Source organism: Periophthalmus magnuspinnatus, chromosome 19 (assembly GCF_009829125.3).
Source record: "Periophthalmus magnuspinnatus isolate fPerMag1 chromosome 19, fPerMag1.2.pri, whole genome shotgun sequence".
In the NCBI taxonomy this organism is placed as follows: Eukaryota; Metazoa; Chordata; class Actinopteri; order Gobiiformes; family Gobiidae; genus Periophthalmus; species Periophthalmus magnuspinnatus.
This window is the reverse complement of record NC_047144.1, coordinates 26410177-26430370: the sequence shown is the minus strand read 5'-3', so window position 1 is coordinate 26430370 and position 20194 is coordinate 26410177. Positions and strand designations below refer to the sequence as shown.

The 20194-nt window shown below is 41.4% G+C and overlaps 1 protein-coding gene across 2 annotated transcripts; it reads left to right on the top strand.

The window, feature by feature from the left end:
• Positions 1–462: 462 nt before the first annotated feature.
• LOC117387541 (nucleoside diphosphate kinase B-like) lies at positions 463–9658 on the top strand. Of its 2 annotated transcripts, none has more exons than XM_033985063.2 (5): positions 463–514; positions 2458–2590; positions 6562–6663; positions 7418–7530; positions 9315–9658. In XM_033985063.2, exons 2-5 carry the CDS (start codon positions 2462–2464, stop codon positions 9430–9432), a joined length of 462 nt encoding a protein of 153 aa, XP_033840954.1. In that variant the 5' UTR covers positions 463–514; positions 2458–2461; the 3' UTR covers positions 9433–9658. The 2 variants fall into 2 exon arrangements, with proteins under 2 accessions (XP_033840954.1, XP_055085766.1); XM_055229791.1 differs by lacking the exon at positions 463–514 and adding an exon at positions 515–537.
• Positions 9659–20194: the final 10536 nt, after the last annotated feature.

Below are 20194 nucleotides of genomic sequence, written 5' to 3'. Positions count from 1 at the left end.
AACTGCTAATACGTAAGATATTTACATCAATATGTTACCCTTTTTATTGTTTTGAAAATACTATATACCAGTAGGTATTATTAAGTTAAAGTAACATAGCAAAAGATGAAGTTTAAATCTGTCACCTGGACAAATCGTTGTAAGAGTGAAGATGTTTCGCTGCTTATATATATATATATATATATATATATATATATATATATATATATATATATATATATATATATATATATATATATATATATATATATATATATATATATATATATATATATATATATATATGAGAGAGAGAGAGAGAGAGAGAGAGAGAAATATGAATATAAATTTTGGATCTGTTACGACGCACTGATTTACAGTATGTGGAAAAAAAACAATTAAAAAACTATAATTTTGGCCTCTTGTGCTTACCGTACCTTGGGTATAAAATCCCACTGCGCATGCCTGGTCGCTCTTCTTACGCGTTAAGCCTGAGTGTTGCTGCTTGTCCTCTACACGGAGATCCATCTCAGAGGTACAAACCCGGAAAATTATAAGGTTATCATCGCAATTTTTTATAGCTAAGCCCTTTAACATTTACACGTAACATCCGCGTGTGCTCTTAAATACGATGTTTGCTGTATATTTTGTCAATACTGTCTCACGCCATAAAAGTTGATGATCAGATGTGTAAAGCAAAGTTACAAAATTTAAAACGTCGTGTGAAAGATCGTACTGAGACTTTCTTATCTATACATTTCTGGATATCTGCTGCAATACTTGGAGAAGAACGTGAACAAAAGACCATGTGCTCTTGTAGGCCGTAGCCCGCCCGAGGCTCGTTCAAACTCGACTCAAAGTGTCCGGTCACATCGGCTGAAGGTACTGCGCGTCCGCAGACTGGTAAAATGGACGTGCAGTTTGATGTTTTTTTGGGTGGTTGGCTGTGTGTTGAATGGCTGGATGCGAGCTGAGAGCTGTCAAGGGCTTATCACATGTAAGAGCCGGCTTCGCTCGCGTCAGCGGGAAGACAAAGTGCACTGAGGTGCAGAGCTGGACAAGTGCCGCCCAGTTTTGCGGTAGTGGACTCTTGAAAGCTGACATCATGCAATTGATGGGCACAAGAGGCATGGTTCTTTTCTATACAGCGCGTGTAAACGATGTCCCACGTCACTGCAAAAAGAGTGGTTTAAAATATTGGCTCAAAATCTGAATAGACTTGTACAGATGCATTTCATAATTCATTAGTTTCCAAGATTGGGTCAAGTATAGCCTTCTACATGGTTATCAACTGAAATCTCTTACAAAAATAGAACTTGTGTTAGGAATTTGGAAGTTACATGAGATTTCAATCACTTCCTAACCATTGTAACATTAGCAGTCCATTATTGGCTGTGGTTAAAGCTCACAAAGATGATCGTAAATCAGATTTTGGTGTTTACATTTCAATCATTTAGCTTAAAGGTAAGGGTGCATTCAACTGCAGTTGTGCCTGCAAATCCAGACTTTCTCACACTTGGCTTACTAACACAATATTTCAGTCCCACTGACCTTCCCGAGGCATACTTATACACTGCAAGGTTTCATGTAGTTGTGCTTAGGTTCCAGAGACTGTACTAAAGTTACATGGCAGCCCAACTGGTCTCAAAATATTTTCCTCAGTAGTTCTCACTGACTTTAACCCTCAGGCCTACTTGACCTTTGGAATTTAAGTGCATTTAACAGATTAATATTTTTCTAAATTCTAATTGTACTATAAACCCAAAATAACTTTCCATGTACAGAAACAACTTGAGACAGCCACATGATTAACCTGTAGCCATCACATTACAAATGGGAAGTGAGCATGGCACCAATTCACTTTATATAGAAAAACTGTCGTCTTGTTGTTTTTTGTTTTTTTTGGTCGTAAAAACCCCAGGATCATGTAGAGCAGGTCAAAATGAACATATCTTGATTTACGGACAAAATTATGAAATCCGGTGCCACCTTTTCCCGAGGTCGCTCCCGCAGCCGTTTGCAACAGTGGTGGAGGCAGGAAGGGGCATTGTCCTCCACAGCCTCGTTCTGGATTGGATCTTTGGAATTCTGATAACTATTGCCATAATTAACCAAATGTGAAACTCTGCTCCAAACTTGCCCCTATAACCGCTAGCCTCACTGAGCTTCATTTGACTGTATAAAGGACTGACCCATAGCGTTCATCTGGAGTATATGGATTAAGTGGACTAAGTGCAGTTCTTGGTGGGGAGGGCAATTTGCGACTAGGTAGGTAGACAAGGGGCTTACCTCTGTAGTGCATGGAGGCGGGTCAAGCTGGCCACTCTATGCCTGTTGCCCTCCCTGTGTCATGGGGTCGGCTCCCTCGGCAGCTGGCCCCACTATTACCAATGTAAAGTGAGTCTTGTGCACCTGCCTAGCCAACCAGTCCGTTGTTTTTTAGTTAATTGTACTTTTTTTTTTTTTTTTTGGTTCTAGAATCATGTCTGACCTTGAGGAGCGCACCTTCATCGCCATCAAGCCTGATGGTGTGCAGAGGGGCCTGATTGGGGAAGTCATCAAGAGGTTTGAGCAAAAGGGATTCAAGCTGGTCGGGATGAAAATGCTCCAGGTGAGAATCTGCAATCAACTGTCACCAGTTTCATCTTCATGACATTAAACACAAACTGATCATCAACTATCTTTTCTAAAAATGTATCTGCTCTTTTGAAGTTTTGGATTTTTATTTTATTTTTTTTGTATATTTATGGAGAATTGTCGTGGGAGCATGGATGATGCAGATGATGCAGGCCTGTGGGTTGAGCATTGGACATAATCTTACTGCTAACTATAAGGAGGGTTTGAAAATGGCCCAGGACAGATTGCTAGATTACCGAAACATGCATGAATGGCATCTAAAGCACCTTCAAGTATGTTTTTGATGAGGGAGCAATGCTATGCAAAAGCTTTCTACCATGTTATAATGACTCCCGGATGTGGTTGGCTCCTGAAATGACTGAAATATGGAGTGGTAACAAGAATGTTTGAATAGGTGTGAACTGGATACAGAACTAGATGGAGAGATTGTCATTTGGAAGAGATGCAGTTGCCAACTTTCAAATGCTGACATTTTTCAATTAATTAAAAAAAAAAAAACCTGATTGTGATGCTAAAGTTTTTTACATTCTATCATGTGCATTCCTATATGGACCCTCCTTATGGCATTGGTGTGAATAAGTTTATATTCATGCTGTTTGTAGAGAAGTCAGTTTAGGATGGAATTGTCTGACAATATTGTACAATGCTCAGAAGGTGGAAGCAGAAGTACTTTTGATGGGTTATCCCCTTTTCCACATTTATGCATTACAGTGGACATAAGTGGTACACGGTAACAGTTGACCTTAATACAGTTTAACAGTTTGTATAAATTTACTAAATCTTTTGCCCTTTTACCACAAATCATTAAAGTCGTTTTGGCGTCCTCCTTAATATCTTTTTAAATGTAAAATGAAAGCCTGTGCTCTATGGCTTATAGTATGGACTTTTTAAAGTGTTTTCATGAGAGCATGTTAAGCAACTCCAGTGAGCTCCTTATCTGCTCTATTCGTGGGAGCTGAGGTCTTTTTTTAGATCAGGAAGCGGAGGACTGTGCTATTTGACCTCTAGGCTCACTGCAGGGGCTGCTAGGGGAAAAGATCACAATGGGACAACTCATTCTATCTCAAATTTAAAATATCAGACATTTAATAAAACCTAAAATGAAGTCAAATTTCTTCCTCCAAATATTAAAAGGTGTTCATGCCTAAATGAGTCTCTGCTCCAAACTCCATGCTTTTACTGACATGGTCGTTCTTTTTCCCCAAATCTCTGTGGTTACATCCAGTCGTATCACTGCCTTTTAGAAATGACAAGCTTTATTTATTATCAATTTCATTTCACTAATTTAGCATTTCCACTCACTCGATTTGGGATATTAATTTGTCAGACTGTTTCAAAGTGGGTCACCTGACTGTTAAAATTATTCAACATAATGGGACAATTTTTTTACAAACCACTTGCATTTGCACAAATCATCCATTTGAACATTCAGTATATTGTCTAGACAGATATTGCAAATGCTTAAAGATTTACTGACTTGGGCCTCTTTTCCACTGGCACAATTTGTTTGGAGCTGCGTTGGAATGGCTTCCTCAGTGTTTCATTTCAATGCTCCGGGCACGGCTCCGGCTGCAGGGGTATCGCTCTGCTCCATGAGACAGACGTCGCAAACATTGCAAATGTTTTCATAATGAATAAAATCTAAATCATATTTGTGCTTGCAAGTATAATTCAATCTCAGTAATTCAAAAACGACATTTAATTATTCAAAGTTTGTGGTGCTGTGAGATGTGGTAAAAACTAATGGGGAAAAAAGCTGTCAAACCAGCTGCAGATGCTAGTGCATTAGCCTTGTTTTGCACGGCATATCTGCTCAATGTATAAAGTTAAAGCTTCTCAAATCGACTTTTTGCAGTCTTGAGTCTGCGTTCTCTTTAGAAGAACATGGTGGACACTTGCTACCCGTACAAGGCTATATAGTTGACCCCCAGACTGTCCATATTTTTACCTAAACTTTTTTTTTTTTTTTCTGCAAATCCACTTAGAGTTTTGATTTGATAACAAAATGAGCTACAATTTTGAATCTTCAGAGTAGACATGAGATTGTACATCTACGGTAAATTTCTTGCCTCAAAATTGTATATGCAAAAAGTGCGGTCTATATATATATTTTTTACATATTTTAAAAGTACTTGGCCAATAAAACAACAAATACTAAAATGTATATTAAGTGACCTGAACACTCATGCGTATCAGATTTTTTTTTTTTCATTAAATTCACAAATGTTGAACCTGATGGTTTTGTTTAGTAGATTCAAGAACTCACTATTGCAACAAAAATCTATTTGAACAATGTATTTTAGCTGCCCCCCCCCCATCTGTATTAAATGATGTTGGTCTATAGAATGTTGTGATGTCACGGAACACAGCAATTCATTGTAAAATAATGGGTCCTCAAAAGGTTTTTCAAACACTGAGGGATGGACCACATTTCCCTAGTTTGTCTAGTTCAGGCTATTTGATATTTTAATTATAGTAAATTCCCCCCAACTGAAAGGAAACCACAGCACTATTAAAAACAAAAGCACATTTAAAACTCATTGAAATGCATTTTCAATATCAACTCAAGATTAAAAAAGGACACTTTAAATGTGTGCAACTGGCAAATAACAGCATTAAGCTCACGGCTCATGTGGATTAGCGTTGGATAGGGCAGGTGAGTCCACAAGGGGTGGAAGTATTGGGAGGAGGGTGACTTGGCACAGCCTCTGGTGTCCTGAAGTGTTAAGGAAAGTATCGGCCTGCCTGCTAAATGCACTTTAAGTCAGAAAAATACTGAGCACATGTACTACCTTGCCAAACTGTCAGAATTAGGTTTTTCATTAATCACTTTGTGGAAAGAAGTTGAAGTACAGAAATACAGCCTCAATATTTATGGTAAGTTTTGGCCATTGTGACATGTGTAGAGGTAATTCCATAGTTTTCCAAGCATCCATAATTTAAACATTCAACAAGTAAAAGTATAAACTTTGCGAATATAAACTAGGCAAGATTGTTTTGGGGAAAATGGTCTAAAACTACTTATTTTAAGATTTGACGAGAGTTGGGAGAAGTTTCAGTTTAGCATGAACTCGAACACCACATATTTACGGCCCATTAAAGGCTGATCGAGCATTTGGAAAGGCCATACAATTTTATAATGCCATGTTTGATTGATACAAACTTGAACTGTTTATTACTTTGACTTATGTTACATTTTCTGAGCTTTAAATTGACCAAATGGTTACTTTAGTGCTGTGAATATTGCCTTTAAAATCAGCCAAAATTGAAAAGCTTTGTAAAGTTAAACTTATTGATGAGTCATTTTAATGGATAAAACGATGAATGGCTCTCCCTGGTCTATTTGCAATAACAAAGTCAAAATACAGTTGGTATCCGCATGGTCTATTCAAGGTCTAGACTAAGAATGCATTACCAAATTGCTTCTGATTAAAAATTCACCATCACTACCACCTGCAGATTTTGTATATGCAGCTTTTATTTCTAGCAATGAGCTCAGTCAAGTTGTATAGAATATTTAAAATGGCTTTTCTACACTGTAACATGGTGTACAATAATGATCGACTCTTTCACTCTATGAAGGATGAAATGAGGATGTACACTCAGTGTTTAATAAAAAACTTGCTTGTAGAGCTGCAAGATTACTAAATTTGCAGCAATTGACATTGTTGTTTTGTGGTGGAAAGTATGGTATTTCCTGTCTTGGCATAGTAAAAATCTAGACTACAGGGTTGGCAGTTTTTATGCAGAATAAGATGGGATATGTAGAAAAACATTTCAGCGTCTTCTGAAATGTGATTCTTGTAATATGTGTAATAATCGAAATATGCCTTTTTAAACACATAAATTGTCAGTTCAAATGTGAAATTTGATCTCTTGATGGGATACTGTTCAATCTCTCAAATGATTGATCCCTACTTATTGTGTGCACTTTGTGGTGCCCAGGCCTCCCAGGAGCTGCTTCACAATCACTACGCCGACCTGTCCACCAAGGGCTTCTTCCCCTCCCTCATCGCCTACATGAGCTCTGGACCAGTGGTTGCTATGGTGAGACATACTGCATACACATTCCCCAAAAATGCCAAGATTATGTTCCAAGGTTGGGAGGGAAATTGAGGGAAAGTCCATTTTTAGTCTTAAAAAACAACTGTACTAGTCAATTTTACACTTGAATTAGGATGATGCAAGACAAGCGGAGTCTACGATGCAGTACAGACAATGAGAGACTTAAAAATGAGTCTGCTGTGTTGTATCTGCATCTAATTGTTATCAAGAGCTGCTTATGTTAATGTAGTACACTGGGGCTACACTCTAATGTAGCCAACACAAATTTGACTAATAAAAATGTAAAACACCTTTTATTTCATGTTAAAAGTATCAAATCTTTCTTGCATGTAAATTAACCTTTGGATAGAATTCTTCCCGGTGTGATACCCTATTTTTAGAACTCTACTTTGTAAAGTTGAAAAATGTGCTGTAAATATAAAAATTGTGTAATTTTCAACAATCAAGCAGCAATTTACAAAATTTTACACCAGGAATTATCACCAAATGCTGTCAAAATTGGACAATTGTAACTTGTCCTGTGCCATTGTTAAAATGCATATGATATTTCCGGTGTGTTGTGTATACTGTGTCAGGGGCATACATTAAAATGTATGAGCTGCAACAGAGAAGAGGTATAAAGCTACAATTCCTGTCAAATGTGGCCAGTAGAATAGAGCAGAGAAGGTCCATCTGGATCCTGTGCCAATGAAGTTGTCAAATAACTTATAACTTGACGTGTGTTGTGAATATACAGGTGTGGGAAGGCAAGGGAGTGGTGAAGACTGGCCGGGTGATGCTTGGTGCCACAAACCCTGCAGATTCTGCCCCCGGGACCATCAGAGGGGACTACTGCATCCATGTCGGCAAGTGAGTAGCCCGCTATTGGTCTTCCCTTTCCCAGTATGTTTGTTCAAATTCAGCTTCCTCTGCTAGGCCTTTCTTTTGGGATGGTGGAGGACATTCTCAAAGTGTTAATGAATTTCCCATTTAGATGTTTTAGATTTTAGATGAGGTTTGGTTTAATTTGTTTTCACATGTAGCAAATCTGCATAACTATGGAAAATATGAATGGAATGGTGTATAAATTATGGGTGATGTGTAGATTAACACTTTGAGAACAGTGTTTACACATTTGCCCTACTGTGGCATCTGTTTTAAGACACTGCTTCCTATGCAGAAGTGTTAACCAGATGCAGGGCTTGTTTATTGAAACATTTGAACTTCTTAGTCATTTCACTAAACCACTAGATGCGCTCTGATAACCAATAAGGTAGGCTTGCAGATGTTGCAGGAGATGCCTAAATGATCTGTTGGATGATGTGGCAGAGTGACTCTACTGGTCTGTGTTATCAATCTTGTCTGTTTAGCTGGAGAAGGTTGTTTTGCATCCACACACTGAAATCAGTCTTTGCTGACACTTTGTTTCTGTGGGCCAGTCACCTCCGGTCTCTCTAAAACCTTCAAATCATGCTAGAAATCTAGGGTCAGTAATAATGGGCTTAACAGTCACATCAAATCAATAACATTTGCAGCGTTTTGCCATCTAAAAAAATTTTTTTTTCAAAAATTAAAAGTATATTGATAAAACCAGACTTGGAGAGACTTATCCATGCATTTGTCTCCAGTAGGTTTGACTACTGTAACTGTCTGCTCACTGGCCTCCAAACGAGCATCAAGACCGCTGTAGTACTTCCAGAGTGCTGCTGCTCGGGTCCTGACTAGAACCGGGAAGTACGAGCTCATAAGTCCTGTGCTCAGGCCGTTAAAGTGCAAACTTTAAAGCGGCTCTTTCGGTGCTAGGGCATGGAGAGACTTGTGCGCGTTGGTGTCATATGAACCATCTGGGTACCAACATGTTTAGTCCTGGCTCTGAAGTCCTCAGAGCCAGGACTAAACATGGGGAATCAGTGTTTCAGTTTTGTGCAGCTCAAACCTGGAACGGTCTTCCTGAAGATGTGAGACAGGCCTCTACTTTGACAATGTATAAATCCAGGCTCAAAACATTTCTGTTTAGCTGTGCATATGACTGAAAGGTTTTTATTCTGCTTTCTCTTTTTAAGTACATTTTATGATTATTTATGATTGTTGTATTGTGATTTAAATGTCTTATTCTGTAAAGCACTTTGATTTACTTTGTGTGAGAATTGTGCTATACAAATTTTTCATTTTAACATATGATTTGTAGTCTACATTATTGTAGAATATGCAGTTATACAATGATGTGAGGTCAGTGGTAGTGAAATAATGTTAAAGTACATGTAGTGCTTGCAGCAGGTATCCCCTTCTGTGTGGCATACGTTTTATTGCCAATGGAACCACAGAAATGGCCACAGGACTAGTCAAAAGATAAGTGGGCTGTGTGAGAACTTCTGTAAGATACACTGTACAGCAGCACTGCATCCATTTTAACATGACTAGATTGTGAGTTGTGAGGTTTAGAACCACTGGTTTAATAAACGGTGTAATAATTGTCCAAAATAAAAGATTTTTAAAGATGTATTGCACATGATTAGTTATATTTTGCAGTTTTGATATTGATGTAATCTGACTGGATTTTAGGTTTGCAACTTGTTCTCTTTGTGAAGTATAGAGTAGATGAGCCAGAAACTGACACTGAAACTGTAAAAAGCATCTCACTGTCCTTTTTTCAGGAACGTCATTCACGGCAGCGACTCAGTGGAAAGTGCCGAGCAAGAGATCTCCTTGTGGTTCCAACCATCGGAGCTTGTCAGCTACAAGAGCTGTGCCTTCAACTGGCTGTATGAATGAGCCCTCTCCCAGGAAGCACCGCACACTGGCCTCACATTCCCTCATGCCCGCTGTAGCCTAAGCAACGGTTCCTTCACTCTTCCGTGCAGGCTCTGGTCTCCTGCATGTTGGAGCCGCGCTGATGGCACGTATTCCCTCTAGAAACATTCCATCTCCTTTGACTCTAGATCATCTCAATTATATTCATTTGTTAAGGGTGAAACTTTCCAATAAAATTCCATATTAAGCAAGTGTGATTATTAAGGATTAAGGTCATATATTCTGATAAAATGGGGAAAAAATACCCGTCAAGTTTGGGCACCACCTCACTACTTTCTATATTTTAGCTACATACAGAAGACTTGAAATATAGGGTAAAATATGTGTAATTATGTATTGCAGTGCTACAAATGCCTGGCCTTCTCAATGAGTTCCATGAAATCTGACAGGGCATAGGTGAAGGCAAAGAGTGAAAAGTGGTTATCAAGTGTTTAAAATTTTAGATTCTTCAACATGGCCTGTACCCATTGCTTTGCCATTTGAGTTATTTTTGTTTACTACATTCCATATGTGCACATAATGCTTTATTTCCATAATTTCCATTGTAGATTCTCACTGAAGGCCTCTTAAGTGTGCCCAAAATTTTGACTGATACTGTATGTACATTGAGATGAAAAGGAACACTGTGCCATTACCACCTGGAGGTAATCCAAGGTACTACTGTTGAAATCACACCTTCAAGACTGTTGGTTAACTACTGCATGAACAAATGTATATGCTAGCAGTAAGGCAGTTCAGGTTAAGAGTGCTGAGTTGTACTGTACATTGAAACGCAAATTTAAAACTAAATCTCTGTTCAGATTAAACTAGGGCTTAGCAATATGGGAAAAAGATCTTTTCGGGGAGCTTGTTCTGCATTTTGATTACTTGCCCAGTGCTAGGTTCCACTATAAGGGAGGCTAAGATGTGACAGTCAAATGTGTTCTGGGTTGGTACAATAATTCTAATTGAAAGGATCGCTATGACTTTGGTGAAATCCAGTCATCTCCACTGTCTTCTGACATTAAGCTCCAGGTAGTTGCCACTCCACCAGATCTCCAGCTGGTCTCCAGCTGATCCACACTCCTGCACCAGACTCCAAGTTTGAGATGAGCCTGATGAGGTGTCACCTCAAACACTGAGATCAGCTTTATGGAGTGGGACCTGGAGGTGTAGCAGTTTGTGTACTTCTGCCCCTGCTCTTCCCTGTACATGGTGTATCAGTAAATCTGATCTCGGATCTCTATAGGGCCAACTGTCCCAGACATTCTTCCACAGCTGCATGCACTAGCAACAAATATGATCCTGGTGTAATATCCCTGGGAGCCCAGGTGCTGCAGGATGAATGTGTATGGCCAGATTTTCCAGCATCTTCTACAGATGTGTTGGCTCTGTAGGCGGACTGCAGGGGGTCCAGGAGGGGGCAGGTGATGGGCTTGAGACAGGACAAGACTAACCAATCAAAAGTCTTAATGACTACAGGCCTGTGGCCCTGACATGAAGTCCAGTGATCTGGGAAAACTACTAGATGACTTCACTCAAGTAAAAGGAACTGTCTGATTTCTATTTCAAAGTTAATGTAATTGGAAGGACAAAACTAAAAATACCCAATTTTGACCATTATTTGATAAGGATGGACACAAAAATGAGAAAATCTAAATCATATCTGAAGGAGCACCATCATGAAATGACTTAGTCATTTGTAAACAGAAAGCTTTTAACATTTGTGTTTATATTGTCGACTTAATGACTATGGGAACAGTAATCACATCTTTTACTCAAGAGTACTGCTACTTCAATTAAAATATTCAAGTAGGATGCTGCTGAAAAATACTCTGACAAGTAGAATTTCTTTCAAAAAAACGTTCTACCTGCCTCTGGATATTTCCAGGTAACCTGACCAGTCAGTAATTTGTACATTGGTCGTAAAACTGGTCTCAGGGCATGTCTTAAAAATGACAGAGTGGAATTTGGCCTCTATCTGCATGCATGTTTGGGGCTTGCTTTTCTACACAGAAAAGTGTAGTGCCATACTGAGGCACATCACCGGTGAAGCAAAAGCACTTGTGTGGAGAGAAGACACCACGTGCAACCCTGTACCAGAAAAATAACTCGTCCCCCATGTTGTACTACTTCATCAGTCCCACAGGAGTGAGGACAGCTCGTTCTGGTCACGGTGATCTTCAGATGTTGACGCTTTGAACATGAGGTGTTATTGTGCAGCATTACCAATAGATAGTAGTATAACTCCGATGATTCTCCCTCTCCGCAGCACACTTCATGGGGCTTTCCTGTCCAGAGGTGGGGAGTACTCAAGCCTCAGACACATGAACTAGTATATTCACAACCGCAAGATCCCAAGGTTCGCCAAGGTTCCGGACGAGAATCTGCCCTCCTCAGTGTAGCCGCCATCTTGCTGAAGTGGGACAGGCCCACACCATGGACCGTACTTCCACCGCTGTCTTTGAGCGTACGATACGTACATTACGTACGTTATTTTTTATTATTTATTCTTTAATAGAAGAAAAGCCAAGATGTCGTCGCCACAGCCGTTTTTTTTTAGATTGAATATCAATAGGCAAATATAACGTTCAAGGTGATTTTTTTTCTCATTTGTAGCTACTTCATAACTTTATCAAAATATACCTTGTGAAAACGTAATAACAGAGACAGAGGTAACAGTATCATTTTTACATTCATAGTCTATAAATCAGAGAACACTGATTAGTGGTACATATAGTGGGATATTGCAGTTTAACGATTCAGTATTTTGTCCAGTGGCTACACCACTTTAATAACAGTAGAGGGCGATGTTTACCTTCTATGCCGTGCCAGTTCTTTCAATCTTATTATTGTGGAGTATTTTCTAGCAGTGCAGCGCTACATCAAACTAGTATCTTCATTTACTAACACGAAAGTAAATGACACGTGCCACCAGGGGATGCAGACCTATGGAATGTACGGAACTCATGAAAATTTTGTGCACGTCTCAGGACTCTTCTATTCTTTCCATCCGTTGCTTCATTGTTCACATTACCTGCGTGGAACAACTCTTCTCATTTTATTTTTCAGTCTCTTGGTCTTTGACGCTTACAATAGAAATGAACATTCTTACATTATTCTTATTGCAATAATAATTTCTAATGATAATAAAGTCTTCTTATTGTGTAGCAATAACTGCACATTCCTTTATTCCATGTAACTCCCCTCCTTTTTAATCCTCAAACACACAGTACAGATCTTTATTCAGATTTAACAGTTTCATGTCGCACTGTTGTAGATGAGGTAAACCAGTACGAACATTTGAACCTAAATTGCGCAGCGGACTCCACTTTCTTCTGTTTCTTGCGTAGTCGCAGTGCATGATGGGATATAGAACTGCGTGAAGTGTGCATGGATGCATGCTTCGGTTACGTCCAATAGATTCAGTGACGAGAAAATGAATGTCTGGAGACGGAGCGCAACGGTTTTTATGAGCGGGAGCGCACCAATCAGCGGCCGCACTCAGACAAGGGGAGGAGCTCTGACTTCCACTGGCCCTATGTAGGCCTATCACTGTTATTTTTATGGTAGACTGTTATGCTATGCTAATGCATATGCAATATTTTTAACTTGATCAAGTAATAAATACAGAAACTGTTAATTAACAAGTTAAAAAAGTAGTTAGATTTATTTTACATCCGGCCCTTTGAAGGCAGCTATTTTGCTAATGTGGTCCCCGGTGAAAATATGTTTGACACCCCTGCCCTAAACCCTTCACAATACACCCTAAACATCTACATCTTAAACCTCTACATTCTAAACCTAACACCATAAATCCTACACCCTAACATATAGAATATGGTATGGAGTGATGTCATTTGAAACTCAGCAATAAACATTAATAATAATTAAAGCCGCAAGCGGCATCGAATGGCCCTCGCGGGCCGTGCTTGGCACTCGGCCGACCCGGCACTCCCTGTGGGTGGCGCTGACGCGCCACTTGCCTCTGTTTTATTGCGGCTTTGGACTCCGTTTGGCACCAAACAAGTGAAAAGACATCGGAAGTGCTGATGCACAAAATGGCAAAATTTGGCTTTTTCCAGGCATCGCCATGGCAACACCGTGCAAAATACAAACTTGGCCCCCTGGACATTTTTGACGGGGACAACCTGAAGTATCACTGTGCCAAATTTTATGTCCGTCGTTGACGGTAATAAGTCGTTATAAGACTTTGAAATGTACGAAAATTTGGAAATTTTCCCATTAGGATAACATGGGCGCTTTCCCGCATCGCCATGGCAACCCAGTGAAAACTATGACATGGGTCTGATTGACTTTTTTGATCAGGATGACATGAAGAGTCATGGTGCCAAATTTCACATTATTCCATGAAACTAATATTTTTCCCATGAATGGGAAAAATTGAGAGGATTCCCATTAGGATAACATTGGCAGTTTGGCGCATTGCCATGGCAACACGGTGCAAAAGACGACATAGGTCTGATTGACTTTATTGATTGGGATGACCCAATGGAATTTTGTGTCAAATTTGGTAACATTTGGGAAAACTAAATTTTCGGCCTTCCATACAAATATATTAGATGTTCTGTAGGGGGCGCTATCGCGCCAATTTAGTTTCTATCATAATGAGTAGCTTTAGGCCCAAAAGTTTTACAACTGATTCGAATTTGAGCCAAATCGGACTTTGCATGCGCAAACGGGAGCAAATTTTGACTTTTGAAAATTGCAAAAATTCCGATGGAAATTTGCGGCTTCGCCGCACGGAAACCGTAATAGGGATCATCATAAATTGGATAACGTTTGATGCCCCACTTGTCTAGATGATGTACAGTGAATTTCAGCCCTGCAGGTGAAGCGCCTTCAGAGGAGTTGAAGAAAATGAAACGTCAGCGAAAACGCTGACTTTGCATTTTGGAATTTTCAATCCAAGATGGCCGACTTCCGGTGTGTCAGAGGGCGTGGCCATAATAATATTTTTTGTTTAGCATCACTTGAAGAATGCGTGTACCGAATTTCGTGGCTGTATGAAAAAGTTGACGTCGACGTCTCCCATTGACGTCAAAAAAGTGACTTTTGCAGGGGGTGCTGTCGCGCCATTTTTTAATGCCCAATGATGCACTACATAAAAAAATAAATTTTTCGCCAGACCTGAATTATGGCCAAAATTTGGTGAGTTTTTGAATATGTTCAGGGGGTCAAATTCCTGCTCAAAGTGCAGAAGAAAGAAGAAAAAATTAAAGCCGCAAGCGGCATCGAACGGCCCTCGCGGGCCGTGCTTCGCACTCGGCCGACCCGGCACTCCCTGTGGGTGGCGCTAACGCGCCACTTGTCCCTTTTTTGTTGCGGCTTTGGGCTGCACTTGTCACCAAACAAGTCAAAACACATGTGAAGTGCTGATGCACAAAATGCAAAAACATGGGTTTTCCAGGCATCGCCATGGCAACACCGTGCAAAATACAAAATTGGCCCCCTGGACTTTTTTGACGGGGACGACCTGAAGAATCACTGTGCCAAATTTTATGTTCGTCGTTGACGAAAATAAGTCGTTATAAGACTTTGAAATGTACGAAAATGTTGAAATTTTCCCATTAGGATAACATGGGCGCTTTCGCGCATCGCCATGGCAACCCAGTGAAAAATACGACATGGGTCTGATTGGCTTTTTTGATCAGGATGACATGAAGAGTCATGGTGCCAAATTTCACAGTATTCCATGAAACTAATATTTTTCCCATGAATGGGAAAAATTGGGAGGTTTCCCATTAGGATAACATTGGCAGTTTGGCGCATCGCTATGGCAACACGGTGCAAAAGACGACATAGGTCTGATTGACTTTATTGATTGGGATGACCCAAAGGAATTTTGTGTCAAATTTGGTAACATTTGGGAAAACTAAATTTTCGGCCTTCCATACAAATTTATTAGATGTTCTGTAGGGGGCGCTATTGCGCCAAATTTATTTCTTTCACAAACATTAGAATTAGGCCCAAGAGTTTTACAACTGATTCGAATTTGAGCCAAATCGGACTTTGCTTGCGCAAACGGGAGCAAATTTAGAAATTTGAAAATTGCAAAAATTCCGATGGAATTTTGCGGCTTCGCCGCACGGAAACCATAATAGGCATCATCATAAATTGGATAAGTTTTGATGCCCCTCTTGTCTAGATGATGTACAGTGAATTTCAGCCCAGCCGGTGAAGTGACTTCAGAGGAGTTGATGAAAATGCGACGTCAGCGAAAACGCTGAGTCGGCATTTTGGAATTTTCAATCCAAGATGGCTGACTTCCGGTGTGTCAGAGGGCGTGGCCACAATAATATTTTTTGTTTGGCATCTCTTGAAGAATGCATGTACCGAATTTCGTGGCAGTATGAAAAAGTTGACGTTGACGTCTCCCATTGACGTCAAAAATTTGACTTTTGCAGGGGGCGCTGTCGCGCCATTTTTTTATGCCCAATGATGCACCACATAAAAAAATAAATTTTTCACCAAACCTGAATTATGGGCAAAATTTGGTGAGTTTTGGAATATGTTCAGGGGGTCAAATTACTGCTCAAAGAGCAGAAGAAAGAAGAAATAAAAAAAAAAATAATAATAATAATAAAAATTAAAGCCGCAAGCGGCATCGAACGGCCCTCGCGGGCCGTGCTTCGCACTCGGCCGACCTGGCACTCCCTGTGGGTGGCGCTGACGCGCCACTTGTCCCTTTTGTATTGCGGCTTTGGGCTGCACTTGTCACCAAACAAGTAAATTTGTGCTGATGCACAAAATGCAACAACATGGGTTTTCCAGGCATCGCCATGGCAACACCGTGCAAAATACAAACTTGGCCCCTCGGACTTTTTTGTCGGGGACGACCTGAAGAATCACTGTGCCAAATTTTATGTTCATCGTTGACGGTAATAAGTCGTTATAAGACTTTGAAATGCATGAAATTTTGAAATTTTTCCCATTAGGATAACATGGGCGCTCTCGCGCATCACCATGGCAACCCAGTGAAAAATACGACATGGGTCTGATTGACTTTTTTGATCAGGATGACATGAAGAGTCATGGTGCCAAATTTCACATTATTCCATGAAACTAATATTTTTCCCATGAATGGGAAAAATTGGGAGGTTTCCCATTAGGATAACATTGGCAGTTTGGCGCATCGCCATGGCAACACGGTGCAAAAGACGACATAGGTCTGATTGACTTTATTGATTGGGATGACCCAATGGAATTTTGTGTCAACTTTGGTAACATTTGGGAAAACTAAATTTTCGGTCCTCCATACAAATGTATTAGATGTTCTGTAGGGGGCGCTATCGCGCCAATTTAGTTTCTGTGATAATGAGTAGTTTAGGCCCGAAAGTTTTACAACTGATTCGAATTTGAGCCAAATCGGACTTTGCATGTGCAAACGGGAGCAAATTTAGACTTTTGAAAATTGCAAAAATTCCGATGGAATTTTGCGGCTTCGCCGCACGGAAACCGTAAAAGGGATCATCATAAATTGGATAACTTTTGATGCCCCACTTGTCTAGATGATGTACAGTGAATTTCAGCCCTGCAGGTGAAGCGCCTTCAGAGGAGTTGACGAAAATGCGAGGTCAGCGAAAACGCTGACTCGCCATTTCGGAATTTTCAATCCAAGATGGCCGACTTCCGGTGCGTCCGAGGGCGTGGCCATAATAATCTTTTTTGTTTGGCATCACTTGAAGAATGCGTGTACCGAATTTCGTGGCTCTATGGCAAAGTTGACGTCGGGACGTCTCCCATTGACGCAATGTATTTTGACTTTTGCAGGGGGCGCTGTCGCGCCATTTTTTTATGCCCAATGATGCACCACATAAAAAAATAAATTTTTCGCCAGACCTGAATTTTGGGCAAAATTTGGTGAGTTTTTGAAAATGTTCAGGGGGTCAAATTACTGCTCAAAGAGCAGAAGAATAAAAAAAAAAATAATAATAATATTTTTAGCAAAAACAATATATCCGAAAACATTACAATGGCATATTATACGTTTTTTGAAAGCTCTCAACTTTCCCCACGTCACCGTGGGGTCAATGGCGAATGACGAGCGCTAACGCGCTCGTCATTCGCCATGACGTCGGGGTCCGCCATTGACCTCCCATTGACTTCCATTCATTTTAGCAGTTATAAGTATGGCCCATGCCTGCGGCATGGGGGCTTGGATAGGGCTCGATGCCAGGAGTGTGTTTGGGGACATGAGCGCTTCGCGCTGCGTCAGCGTCAACATTGAGTCAATGGGCTTCGCCCATTGACTCAATGTTGACGCTGACATGCTAGCAAGAACAAATATGCATGTCCCATGCCTACGGCATGGGTTGCTAGGACACAGGAGTCTGTGCAAGGTCGCGGTGCTGCCACGAAGTTGCGCGCTTCGCGCGCAACTTCGTGAAGACAGTCTGCAACGATGAGTGCTTCGCACTCATCGTTGCGGAAGCAATAGGCCCTACGCCCTGTAGGGGCTCGGGCCTAATAATATTTTTAGCAAAAACAATATATCCGAAAACATTAGAATGACATATTATGCGTTTTTTGAAAGCTCTCAACTTTCCCCACGTCACCGTGGGGTCAATGGCGAATGACGAGCGCTAACGCGCTCGTCATTCGCCATGACGTCGGGGTCCGCCATTGACCTCCCATTGACTTCCATTCATTTTAGCAGTAACAAGTATGGCCCATGCCTGCGGCATGGGGGCTTGGATAGGGCTCGATGCCAGGAGTGTGTTTGGGAACATGAGCGCTTCGCGCTGCGTCAGCGTCAACATTGAGTCAATGGGCTTCGCCCATTGACTCAATGTTGACGCTGACATGCTAGCAAGAACAAATATGCATGTCCCATGCCTACGGCATGGGTTGCTAGGACACAGGAGTCTGTGCAAGGTTGCGGTGCTGCCACGAAGTTGCGCGCTTCGCGCGCAACTTCGTGAAGACAGTCTGCAACGATGAGTGCTTCGCACTCATCGTTGCGGAAGCAATAGGCCCTACGCCCTGTAGGGGCTCGGGCCTAATAATAATATTTTTTAGCAAAAACAATATATCCGATAACATTAGAAACACATATTATACGTTTTTTGAAAGCTCTGGACCTTCCCCACGTCACCGTGGGGTCAATGGCGAATGACGAGCGCTAACACGCTCGTCATTCGCCATGACGTCGGGGTCCGCCATTGACCTCCCATTGACTTCCATTCATTTTAGCAGTAACAAGTATGGCCCATGCCTGCGGCATGGGGGCTTGGATAGGGCTCGATGCCAGGAGTGTGTTTGGGGACATTAGCGCTTCGCGCTGCGTCAGCGTCAACATTGAGTCAATGGGCGAAGCCCATTGACTCAATGTTGACGCTGACATGCTAGCAAGAACAAATATGCATGTCCCATGCCTACGGCATGGGTTGCTGGGATACAGGAGTCTGTGCAGGGGGGGACGACTCCTGCTATTCACTCCTGTTGACGCAACATCGAGTCAATGGGCGAAGCCCATTGACTCGATGTTGACGCTGACATGCTAGCAACAACAAATATGCAAACCCATGCCTACGGCATGGGTTGCTAGGACACAGGAGTCTGTGCAAGGTCGCGGTGCTGCGGTGAAGACAGTCTGCAACGATGAGTGCTTCGCACTCATCGTTGCGGAAGCAATAGGCCCTACGCCCTGTAGGGGCTCGGGCCTAAAAATTAAAGCCGCAAGCGGCATCGAACGGCCCTCGCGGGCCGTGCTTCGCACTCGGCCGACCCCGCACTCCCTGTGGGTGGCGCCACTTGTCTCTTTTTTATTGCGGCTTTGGGCTGCACTTGTCAACAAACAAGTCAAAACACATTGGAAGTGCTGATGCACAAAATGCAAAAACATGGGTTTTCCAGGCATCGCCATGGCAACACCGTGCAAAATACAAACTTGGCTCCTTGGACTTTTTTGTCGGGGGCGACCTGAAGAATCACTGTGCCAAATTTTATGTTCGTCGTTGACGGTAATAAGTCGTTATAAGACTTTGAAATGTACGAAAATTTGGAAATTTCCCCATTAGGATAACATGGGCGCTTTCGCGCATCACCATGGCAACCCAGTGAAAAATATGACTTGGGTCTGATTGACTTTTTTGATCAGGATGACATGAAGAGTCATGGTGCCAAATTTCACATTATTCCATCAAACTAATATTTTTCCCATGAATGGGAAAAATTGGAAGGTTTCCCATTAGGATAACATTGGCACTTTGGCGCATTGCCATGGCAACATGGTGCAAAAAAACACATGGGTCTGATTGACTTTATTGATTGGGATGACGCCCATTGACTCAATGTTGACGCTGACATGCTAGCAAGAACAAATATGCATGTCCCATGCCTATGGCATGGGTTGCTAGGACACAGGAGTCTGTGCAGGGGGCGATGGGGGACGACTCCTCCTATTGACTCCTGTTAACGCATGTCAGCGTCAACATCGAGTCAATGGGCTTCGCCCTGTAGGGGCTCGGGCCTAATAATAATAATTGAAGTCACACGCAGTGATAGAGGCCGCTGCCCTCCCCTCCTGGGCACACACCACAGCAAAGATCCTGCCTCTCTTTTGTTCAATATGGCTAAAAGGATCCCCGTGCCAAATTTCAATTGTCTCTGATATTATTTCCTCTTCAGAACAAAAACCAGTACATTTCAATGGCACAATTTTCATGTTGCCATGGTAACTGGGTTGAATAGAAGTAGGTCCTCGTTGGCTTCTTTGTTT

Excerpts from the sequence above, each read along its gene's own strand:
- LOC117387541 (XM_033985063.2), top strand. The coding sequence starts at position 2,462 with ATGTCTGACCTTGAGGAGCGCACCTTCATCGCCATCAAGCCTGATGGT. Across the intron at positions 2,591-6,561 it reads TCGGGATGAAAATGCTCCAG|GCCTCCCAGGAGCTGCTTCA; the intron begins GTGAGAATCTGC and ends TGTGGTGCCCAG. Across the intron at positions 7,531-9,314 it reads TACTGCATCCATGTCGGCAA|GAACGTCATTCACGGCAGCG; the intron begins GTGAGTAGCCCG and ends TCCTTTTTTCAG.